We start from the raw sequence: 10,404 nt of genomic DNA on the forward strand, positions 1-10,404 counted from the left end.
TTGTGTCTCTTTGAGTCTTTTTTTTTTTTTTTAAATATTCAGATTCAGTCATAATCTGATCCTTTTACATACTTTATTAGCATACAAACCTTTGTAACAATATTCAAATCGAATGTAATACTGTATAGCACTTGACGTTTTGTACAACGGCCTCAATAAATATGTACATTCACACTAATCTTCACTGACACAGTTGATGTAAGACTCGACTGGGGTGTGAAATGAATCCTCATTAATTGCTATATTTTTTCTTGATATTTCATCATTCAGTAATGACATGGAATGTTAACTAAAGCTAAACCAACCCCTAAAAAAAAATAAAAAAGCAGCACTGCCCTTTCACTTTTATTTTTGCCTTGAGTGAAATGACTATACCAAATAATTTATTTTACTAAACTCAACCTTTCTGTTACATTTCGGTAACCATATAATCCTTTAGTGAAAGTAGATTCTGTGTCTTTAATAATTCAGTAGAGTGTAATAGAATCCATGTCTGCTCGTGGAGATGCAAACATAAGATCAGCATGGCATCCACTGGCGTGAAAGACGCTGTGAGTAGTCGTTCCTTTGTTACAAAAATGGCAGATTTTTTTTTCTCCCCATGTTAAGTCTCCGGTGACCTTTATTTTTGGCTACAGACATTAATGAGGGACGGTGAAGCAGTGAAAGTGGGAGTTGTACTAAATCCAATTCCAGGTAAGGCTTGTTCTCACAATGTAAACCTAAACTGGAAGTGAGGTCGATTTGTGACAGCATGGCAAAATAGTGGTTAGTACATCAGCCTTACAGATCAAAAGTTCTGGGTTTGAATAATTATGGAGTTTAAAATACGTGCACGTTTGGTTCATTGAAGGCTAAATTTACCATCAATGTCAATGAGATTGGTGAATCATGGTTGTTATGTGTCCAGTGATTGGCTGATGACCAATTCGCACCCGTTTCTGTCACCCAATGTTGACATGGTTTAAGGTTTGCTTGGTCACGTGTGGGGGAACCAAGTGCAAGAAAGCAGGACTGCAATACTGGGGAGCCGGATTAATCTCGGAAAACAAAAACTATAGAAACAGAAAACAAGGCATTTTGGAATAATCAAATATACAACATTAACAGAAAGTATAAAATTATTATTATTATTATTTTTAAGTAAACCAAATTGGGACAATGGAAACAATGAACGGACAACGACGGACTGAATTTTTAAATTGCTGATTTTTTTTTTTTTTTTTTGCATGAAGAGAATTTGATTTTGTCCTCTTTTGTGTAATATCTAACAATAAAAATGAAAGAGAGATGCGCATTCTAATGCGATTTTATGAATGATCGAGCAGCTCTGTCCCAAGATGGCTGCCCTGTGGACGTTACTTCACAATAATTCATTGATTAATTTACTATTCTGATATAATGTAATGATAAATATCAGCTTTGAAAAGCTCAACCTCACCCGCGATGCTAATGAGGACAAACTTTATAGAAAACGGATTGAGATTTATATTTGCATAATGGCTTTTTCACTCAAAAGGTAAAGATTGCGTCTTCATCCACGAGGATGGACAAAGTTTGGACTACATATCAAAAAATGAGGTATTTCCACAGTTACCGTCTTACAATATTTGCCTTTTATGAGCTTGCGTGGCACCTCAGTGCTTCTCCATACAGCAACTACAGCGCTTGTCATTCGACCAAGCCGTGACTGTGGACAACATGCAGGTAACGACGACACGTCTGCGGCCGACAACATGGCCACATTTGAACTCATTTGAGCATGTGCCACTGACAGATGTTTCACGGGGAGCTCCTTCAGCCGCTCACTGATTGCATGTGCGGAGGTTACAATGGGTCACTACTTGTATGCGGGGCTCCTATGGAAAATATTGGCACTCTGATTGACGACGTTATTGTCCGACAGGTACAGTTTTGTAACATTACTTCAACTTTCCACGAGGGGGCGCGTCCCAATCATTTAGTTGATTAGTTTTCACTTAGCTGAAAATGATCATTATTTACAAGTTACGTTTCTGTGTTCTTCCATCCATGCAAGTGATGTATAGTGACAGGCAGAACAATTAAATGCTCTTCAACTAAACAGGCCTAGATTTCACACTAATTGTGAGTAAATTGAGATGATAATCAATATTTCAGCAGTGCACTTTTGTTGTAAAAAAATAAGCTTTTTAAAAGTTATTTGGTGATCATGTAGTGTTGTCCACCTTTTTTTCTCAGGTGTTGACAAATGTCCTCGGCCGTGTGATGTCACCTGTGAAGGAGGAGCGGTTTGTCTCTGTGTCCTACCTTCAGGTTTGTTTGTGTGACACCATAACACGCTTTTACAGACACAACATTGTGAACATGTTTGTTTTTGTTGACATTTAACATTTTCAATTTATATTTTTACTGTTTTTGAATTTACTTATACAGACGCTCCCCAACTTACGAACGAGTTACGTTCCGAGCGATCGTTCGTAAGGTGAATTTGTTCGTAAGTTGCTTCAGTGCTATATTTTGTATTATAATTTATGTTTAAAGAGAATACGTACAGTACTGTACTACGTATGTTAGAGAGAGAGAGCGAGAGACACACACAGTATGTACATGTACGTAATAAGATAAATAAAATGAAGTTTAACTTACTTTTGGAAGATGTACTCGATGCTTAAGGATTTGATGGAGGAGGAGGAGGAGGAGGATTTTATATCATGAGAGGTTCTTCGTCGTCGCTGGAATGGGCTTCAAAAGTTACTTCCTCCTCCGTAACTTCAATGTAGGAAGAAGTTGAGGGTCGCGGAGAAGAAGATAAGGGTTGATGAGTATCTTCCTTGGAGGATTTACTAGAAACTGGCCGAAAGAAGTGATCTAACGACGATTGCACAGTTTTCTTCTTTTTTCATCATAAATGATCCGGTAGCACTGTATGGCATCATTCAATTGATTTGCAACCTTTGTGCAACGTTCAATATTTGGGTCTTGCTGCTCGAAGAGTGCGATGGCTTTATCTATGAGCGACAGGCGTTTCTTCTTCTTCCTCCTCCTCGACACGTTGCTGAGCCTCCAATGCTGGGTGAGCTCTCACAGCGCCAAGCGTCGGTATTAGCGGCTGAAAGAAGCACTACAGTACTCGGAAAAAGGTGCGCAATACAAAATCTAACTTACAGCATCTCTTTCCGAACATTTTTTGACATGCGCGCATGCGCGCAGACATGTTCGTATGTACCGTTGTTCGTAACTCGAATGTTCGTAAGTAGGGGAGCGTCTGTAAGTATATAGATGCCATATAACTATGTGTAGTTAAATGAATAACACTGTGATAATGGTTTTGTGAAATATATTGGAAATTCTCACTCCCTTCCAGCTCTTGAGATAAGAATGTGTATGTTTTAAAAGTTGTCAAAGTTCTCATGTCATTAGTCATTTGGTCGTAAAAACTGAAGGTCCAAGGTCAAAGCCTGTCTACATCATTTCTCCGAGCTGGTGGGGAGCTGAAGTAAACATATCGGTATATCATATGTCTGCTTATTATAATCACTAACTCTTTGTCAAGTCTGAGAGGCGGAAAGAAATCTTTCTACAAGTATAAAGCGATTGGGTGTTTCCAGATTCTTCACACTGGAGCTTAACATTACTTTACAATATAAGCTATTTTCCTGTGTCTTAAGAGCTCTTAATAAATCCTTGCAAGGAAAACTTCTTCATGGGATCTCAATTCTGAATTATTTTGAACACGCAAAAGATTACACTTAATAAAGTAATCAAATAATGCCTTCATTTTTGTTTTGTTTTGCCCAGTTTAATCCAGATAGCAGTGCGGCAGACCTCTTGAACCCTGACACGCAAACTCTAGAACTTGTCCATCATCCGGTCCTGGAAGGGTGAGTGTCAGTGATTCCCAAGCAATGTGCCAAAGTCAATTTCCCTTAATTGGTTCTAAATGTACCATTTGCTTATTATAAGGAACGACCATTTATCGATGACAAATGCTAACACTTACACATGTATTTTGCTTTCATTACATTGATAAAAAAAAAACTTTTATTTTTCACAGTGTTATCAGAGGTTTGGCCGAGGTGTGCGTGGGCTCTGCAGAGGAAGCCTACACGTTCTATAAAACATGCAGGGAAGCACAAAAGGCCAAAGAAGAGTTCATTTCAACAAAGTAGGTCAAATGAACTCTGGCTGTGTCCGGCAGAGACTCGCCCTGTGTGGTGGTTACACAACCGAGATTTAAAGTGTTTGACTGCATTACGTAAAAAAGACTCACCTTTACCAGCTTGCTCTGTTTTATCGACCGCTTTTGTGTTCAGCAGATGTAGTTGGCTTTTCACAGTGGCAGTGGAGTGGAAACTCCACGAGGAGGGGGAAGTGGCCTTTCGGCTCTGTAGAAGCAGACTGCGGGTGTTTGGTCTGGTGGGAGGAGCCAATGTGACGGACCTTACGGGGTCAGTTGACAGTGACAACATGCCCAAGTTTTTTACGGAGGAGTCTTTACTATACGTTTGCCATATATGCTGAATTTGGCTTAGGTAATTAACAAGATGTGAAAATCATCATCAAACCTGAGATGACTTTCACGTCTTTAAATATAACATTTCGAAAACAATACGCACCCCTTCGTTTCTAGAATTTTTTGTTTACATTTTCAAATCATCTACAACATTCCTAGAAAATCACAATGTCCCAACATTGGTGAGCTATTTTTTTTAGAACAGGCTCACGTGGCCCATGTAGACTACCTGGTGTCCATGGGCACCACATTGGGTAAGCCCAGATCTAAGGAGTGACTTGGAGCCAATCACAAGAAGGAGTCATGTCATGTCACTTATGACAAAACTCCTAATTCAACTCTGGATAATTTTAGCGCACTGTAAAAAATTATCACTTATGACAAAACTCCTAATTCAACTCTGGATAATTTTAGCGCACTGTAAAAAAAAATCTGCTGACCTCTCCCAGGGCAATTTCTCTGGTGTGCTGTTAGAGTTTTTAAAAATCACATTAAGTCAGGTTTGAAATGTGACCTGCGATTGACTGGCATGTGTTGTCCGAGTGCAAGCTAAAATGTCGAAGATATATTTCATAAATTCCATATCATTGTTGGCAGCATTTTCATTTCATGTCATGTCTCCAGCGTCAACCCACTGCTGAAGGTTATGGATCAAATCCCAAGCCAAGCCACCAAAACAGACCCGCTCTTGCATTTCCTTCTGAATGACGTTCTCACGGGAAATAACAGGACGACGCTCATCTATTTTATCCAACCTCAAGGTGCTTCGCTCGCCTTCAATCTAACCTTTGCTCTCAAAACACGAGTCTTACTCCTCGTCATTACAGGCGATTCGGATGACGAGACGCCATCTGCTTTAGCTTTAGCCCAAAAAGTGAAGCGTTTAGTGACGAGGGCCTCCCAGTTTTGCTGGAGTCCGACGAAAACGGAGCGAGAGATCCGAGGTCGCATTATGGAGCTGAGACATGCGATGATGTCAGACGACGGGACGTGTAACATCCACAGGCTTGATGAGCTCATCCGAAGTCTGCAGGTCATTTATAACATCAACATTGGACTATGTATCAAACATATTGAACTCATAAGTGAGTGGTCCCCTAAACAGCTTGTGAAAGAGCAGTCGTGGGAGAAGAAAAGGGAAGAATCAGCGAGGATTAAACTTAAGGTTTGAACATCCATTTACGCGCTTTAATCGGAGCTGGCAAAAGTACAGACATAAAAATAACAAACCTACTTTTGACAAGCATATTAAAATTAAATCATAATAATAATAATAAAGTGCCACCACTACTGGTTTTATCCACCCGCCTTCAAAATAAATATTCTGTTGGTCCGGCAGCTGTGCGGGCCCCAAAAGAGCCAAATGGACGATCACTTCTCTGAAGGTCACAGCATCGATCCCAAAGGGAGTTCGGACATCGTGAAAAGCTTGCAGGAAGACTTGAGGCAGGAAATGGAGGCGCATGTAAAAGGTAACAGGACACTTTACAATTCAGCACACCTGCACAATCACGTAAGAGACGTTCACAAATTCCACCTGTGTAAAGATCATTCTCAGGAGAGTAACATTTTTTATGATTGTACAGTGCATATAGAAAGTCTACACACCCTTGTTCACATGGCAGATTTTTGTGATATCTCATTTTAAAAGTTTTTCCACTGTTAATGAGATACACCTTTATAAAACCCAATTTTATATTTTTTAAAAAGTAAAAGTAAAAAAATAAATAAACCTGATGTTTGCATAAGTGTGCACACCCTCTTATACCTGAGGCTGCTGAGAATTAACCAGACTCGTGTTAAATGGGAGTTAGCGCGCAACTGCCACCATTTAAAGCGCCTTTGATCAATCCCAAACAAAGTTAAGATGTTCTAGTAGGCTTTTCCTGACTTCCCATCAGAAGCTTGAAATTGGCTCTTAATTCCCTCCACCTTGTCTAAGGCTCTGGTTCCAGCTGAAGAAAAACAGCCCCAAAGCACGTTGCTGCCATGACCACCGTGCTTCACAAAATCTCCCAAACACAACCACCATACTCACAGTGATGCATGGCGGCGTTTCCACATTGTTTCACTTCTTGAAATTTACTTCCTCTCTCAAGAAGATTTTTTTTTTTTAATCAACTTGACATGTTACGGTAATGGTGGAATTGATTTATCTTGGTCTCATTTTGTTGCATCACAAAAAACGGCCGTTTTAACAGGGGTCTTAAAAATCCATTTTAGTTTACACCACTGCTTCGTCTTGAGCATATTTTTTGCCCCGCCTATGTTTATAAATAGACATTGCAAATCCCTCTTGCAATTCTAGAAATATCAAAATATATGACTGTCAACAACCGCACTGAATCCTGTAGGGAAACCGTCCGTCAGTATGTTTTATGCATGTCCCATAAAAGTAATAATCCAGTTCAATGCATACAAAGTAATCTACAGTAGTAGTCTTTTTTTTATCTTTATACATTTAAACTGTGTTCTCCGTGCAACCTGATCATTTCCCCCTCCTGCAAATTCATTTTCTTTTTGGTGCACACACATGGATGAGGATCAATCAGTGTGTCGTTAGTTATTGTCTGCCCATATTTAGATTCCAAATACTGTTATTTATGCACAAAATTTGAACATGCTTAGTACACAAAATAATCCACATACTTCCAGGAAACCACAATGACTACACAGTATTCTTTGTGCCGATCAAAAGGTACCTTTTGATATGCCCTTGAACACTACTTGATTGCACAGGTGTACCTAATGATGTGGCCAGTGCATGTATGTTGTGTGTCTGTAGAAGACACAGGGAGCGTGGAGGAAGTCCAGGAGAGCATAACGAGGATCTTGCAGTTGATGGAGGCCCTCAGAGAGGAACCGATAAAGAACATTCCTGCGGGAAAATGTGACCTCTGTCTACAAGTAACACGATTTTCATCTCCCTTGTGCTTTTTTTTTAATCATTTTAAGCCTTTCTGTATGCACAAGACACTCTCACTATAGCCTCCCCCCCCCCTTTTTTTTTTCCTAAGTTAAATGATGAGTATCAGTTGGAAGACTGCCATGCGCACGAACGTCGGAGGCAACTGAAGGAGCTCAGCGGGAGATTAATTCAGCAGGAGGTGGAGAAAATGGAGAGAGACTTGACGAGGGAGCAGCTTCCAGTAAGATAATGAGATGAGCTGTATGTGTTTCATAGTGTATTTATTCAGCGTGTTATCTACCTAGGAGAGAGTGCTGAGTCACTCAAGCAGATTCATTGTGAGAAAAAAAACTAAAAAACATCAATAAGTGTATTTTGGGTGGATTGTGACCAAGACTATAAAACATGCGGTAGTAACAAAAAGTAAAACGCAAATGAAGATGATAATCAGTCTAAATATACTTTTGTTAGAGCGAGGGCGTGCAAAGAGAGTTGCTGGTGATGAGCGGTGAGAGACGGGTCCTGGTGCTGCAGATGGAGGCCCTGCGAGCGGAGGCCCAGCAGGCCCACAAGGACCTGCTGGAGCAGCGTCACGAGCACCAGAGTGAGCTGCGGCGTCTGAGGGAAGAGAGCATCCAGGTGGGTCCAAATTTTAGAGGCAAATGTAAACTCAATCATTCATGTATAGTCTTCCACTTTTGTGGCGCGGTATTGAATATCACAATTTTTTTTTTAGGGGACTACTGTCTCCTTGGCTGAGGCTCACCATTTATCTTCCCATTCAAAGCCAAAAAATATGTACTCACTTTACTTTAATGTTCTATAATATTATGATAACACAGACATATATTCGTTATTTTCAGCAAAAAAAAAATCCCTGTTTTTACTGAAACTGCTCTTTGTGGGTGTCTTTGTCTTTATTATACTGCCCCCAAGTAGCCAAAGCATGCACACCAGAAGGAGCAGCACAATAGCTACGAAAACTAGAAAAATTCCCGCGGAAATTTTGAATGGGACTGCTGACTCTTGTAAATGAGCTGAACAGTTTAAAATTTAAACGACTGGAATCGGTCAAGAAATGTGGAAGTTAACCATAATCAACATAAACTAAAAGTATCTCACTGTCCCTGAAAATGTATTTAAAAAAATGTAAATGAGCTGAACAGTTTAAAATTTAAACGACTGGAATCGGTCAAGAAATGTGGAAGTTAACCATAATCAACATCAACTAAAAGTATTTTACTGTCCCTTTAAGAAAAATGCACTTTCACGCACACACATTTGACTTGGAGACATCACGCACCCACATTCCAATGATATTGTATGAGAGACGCACACCTCAAACAAAAGCCTCTAACGACTTAACGGTTCAAGATGCAGATTCAAGAAATGGCTCATTAGAATGGCAAGGGTTTGGGGAACGCGAGCATGTTCTCACTTTTTTAATCGGATGAAAAATGGCCAAATGAGAGCAGGTTGAAAACTTAGGATTTATCCAAAATGAAGAGGAAAAAGGAGGCGAATTTAACATGGAAAAGATAGGCGAGTTAGTCTCACTTCTCCTCGCTTAAAGTGAAAATAAAGGTACTAAATCACACCTTAGCCAAAAAAAAGTTAGTTTGTCTGAAAGAAGAGACTTGTCACTACAAAATGTGAGAATTTGATGTCTAGTGAGCAAAGATAGTGGCCATGGTGACGAGTTGAAGTGAAACTTTTGACTTTTGGAAATAGATTTTTTTGGTTCAGTGGACTTACCAAGTTTATAACATTTTTAACAAGAACATATATGCAAATCAACAGAGATTGTGATTGGTTAGCTAGAATCCAATCACGAACCAGAAGTGTTGACATCATCCAAATGAATGCGTTTTTTTTTTGTTTTGTTTAGACACGGAAATATGTCATGTGCACTACAATCATCTATGGGTCCGAAGGGGTTAAGTAAATGTTAACTAATCAAAGAAAGTAAAAACACAAAAAATGAAAACTTTGGACAGAAACAATACTGCATGATAAATGTGAGATGTTTATTTTATACACAATAGTGACACATTTATATTTCTCTATTACTATTGAAATGTTAATTATTGAATGCTGCCCCCTATTGAACAATTTAATGAAATGGAGAGAAAAAAAGGAAAGCAGCACCAAAGGACAAATTGTTCCTTACAAGCTACTTTATTGGCATTATAGTACCATAAATCAAATGACACTAAATCTGGTAGCTTGCTTGAAACTCTTTTGACTTTTACAATGAAATGCGCTTATGTCTTTTTCTTCTTCTTCCTTTCTCATCTTTGAAGGTGTTCAGGAGGTTTCATGAATCCAGCGAAGATCTGAGGAGGACGTCGGAGGCCAGATATAGAAGCGTGCTGCTGGAGGCTGTGCACGACGCCGCTTACCTGTCTGCTCAGAACCAGCAGCTGCATGCTGACAACAAACACCTGCGGAAAGGTGCTTTTGGGTTACACACTTAATATTCGTACACTGTGCGTCATAAGAATTCTGTCTTGTGTTCTTTACAGATCTGGGTGAGTTGAAAGATACTCTAACCAAGCGAGGTGAGCGCGAAGCTCCTCCCAAAACGGGGTAAATGTGACGAAAATGTGGAATTACCTGGACCTGATGAAAATAAATAAGCAACACCTTATCACATTTATATATAGTATTTATTTGCTTTATTTGAAATGACTCGAACCATAGAAGAATCAAATAGGACTTTTAACCCTGGAGAACCCACGGGGTCAAATTTGGCCCCTATAAATTCTGCTACTCAAATAACAAAGACCACCTTTTTTTTTTTTTTTTTTACAAATTAACTTCAAAAGTCCAGAGTGCCACTTCTGACCCCTGCATGGGGCCATCTAGTGGATGAATATTGCACTTACATGAGCCAGAGTGGTGGTGACAAGATGGCTGGCAACATGCTGTTTTGTTGAGCTGGAAATCAATCCAAACAAAACCATCTTCTCAGCAAACCATCAGATGGTAAAATTGTGTT

The 10,404-nt window shown here is 39.5% G+C and overlaps 1 protein-coding gene across 5 annotated transcripts; it reads left to right on the forward strand.

Moving 5' to 3' along the window:
• The first annotated feature begins 149 nt into the window (after positions 1–149).
• On the forward strand, positions 150–10,061 carry LOC144059024 (uncharacterized). 5 transcript variants are annotated; one of them, XM_077577791.1, is made up of 18 exons: positions 150–551; positions 639–696; positions 1,520–1,581; positions 1,642–1,707; positions 1,778–1,906; positions 2,221–2,295; positions 3,781–3,863; positions 4,037–4,147; positions 4,296–4,430; positions 5,120–5,256; positions 5,323–5,528; positions 5,601–5,660; positions 5,835–5,967; positions 7,257–7,402; positions 7,513–7,644; positions 7,875–8,042; positions 9,707–9,857; positions 9,929–10,061. In XM_077577791.1, exons 1-18 carry the CDS (start codon positions 525–527, stop codon positions 9,994–9,996), a joined length of 1,947 nt encoding a protein of 648 aa, XP_077433917.1. In that variant the 5' UTR covers positions 150–524; the 3' UTR covers positions 9,997–10,061. The 5 variants fall into 5 exon arrangements, with proteins under 5 accessions (XP_077433917.1, XP_077433919.1, XP_077433920.1 ...); XM_077577793.1 differs by having other exon boundaries at positions 4,299–4,430; XM_077577794.1 differs by having other exon boundaries at positions 1,657–1,707; positions 9,929–10,060.
• The last annotated feature ends 343 nt before the right edge of the window (positions 10,062–10,404 follow it).

The sequence above is a fragment of the Vanacampus margaritifer genome, chromosome 10 (assembly GCF_051991255.1).
Source record: "Vanacampus margaritifer isolate UIUO_Vmar chromosome 10, RoL_Vmar_1.0, whole genome shotgun sequence".
NCBI lineage: Eukaryota > Metazoa > Chordata > Actinopteri > Syngnathiformes > Syngnathidae > Vanacampus > Vanacampus margaritifer.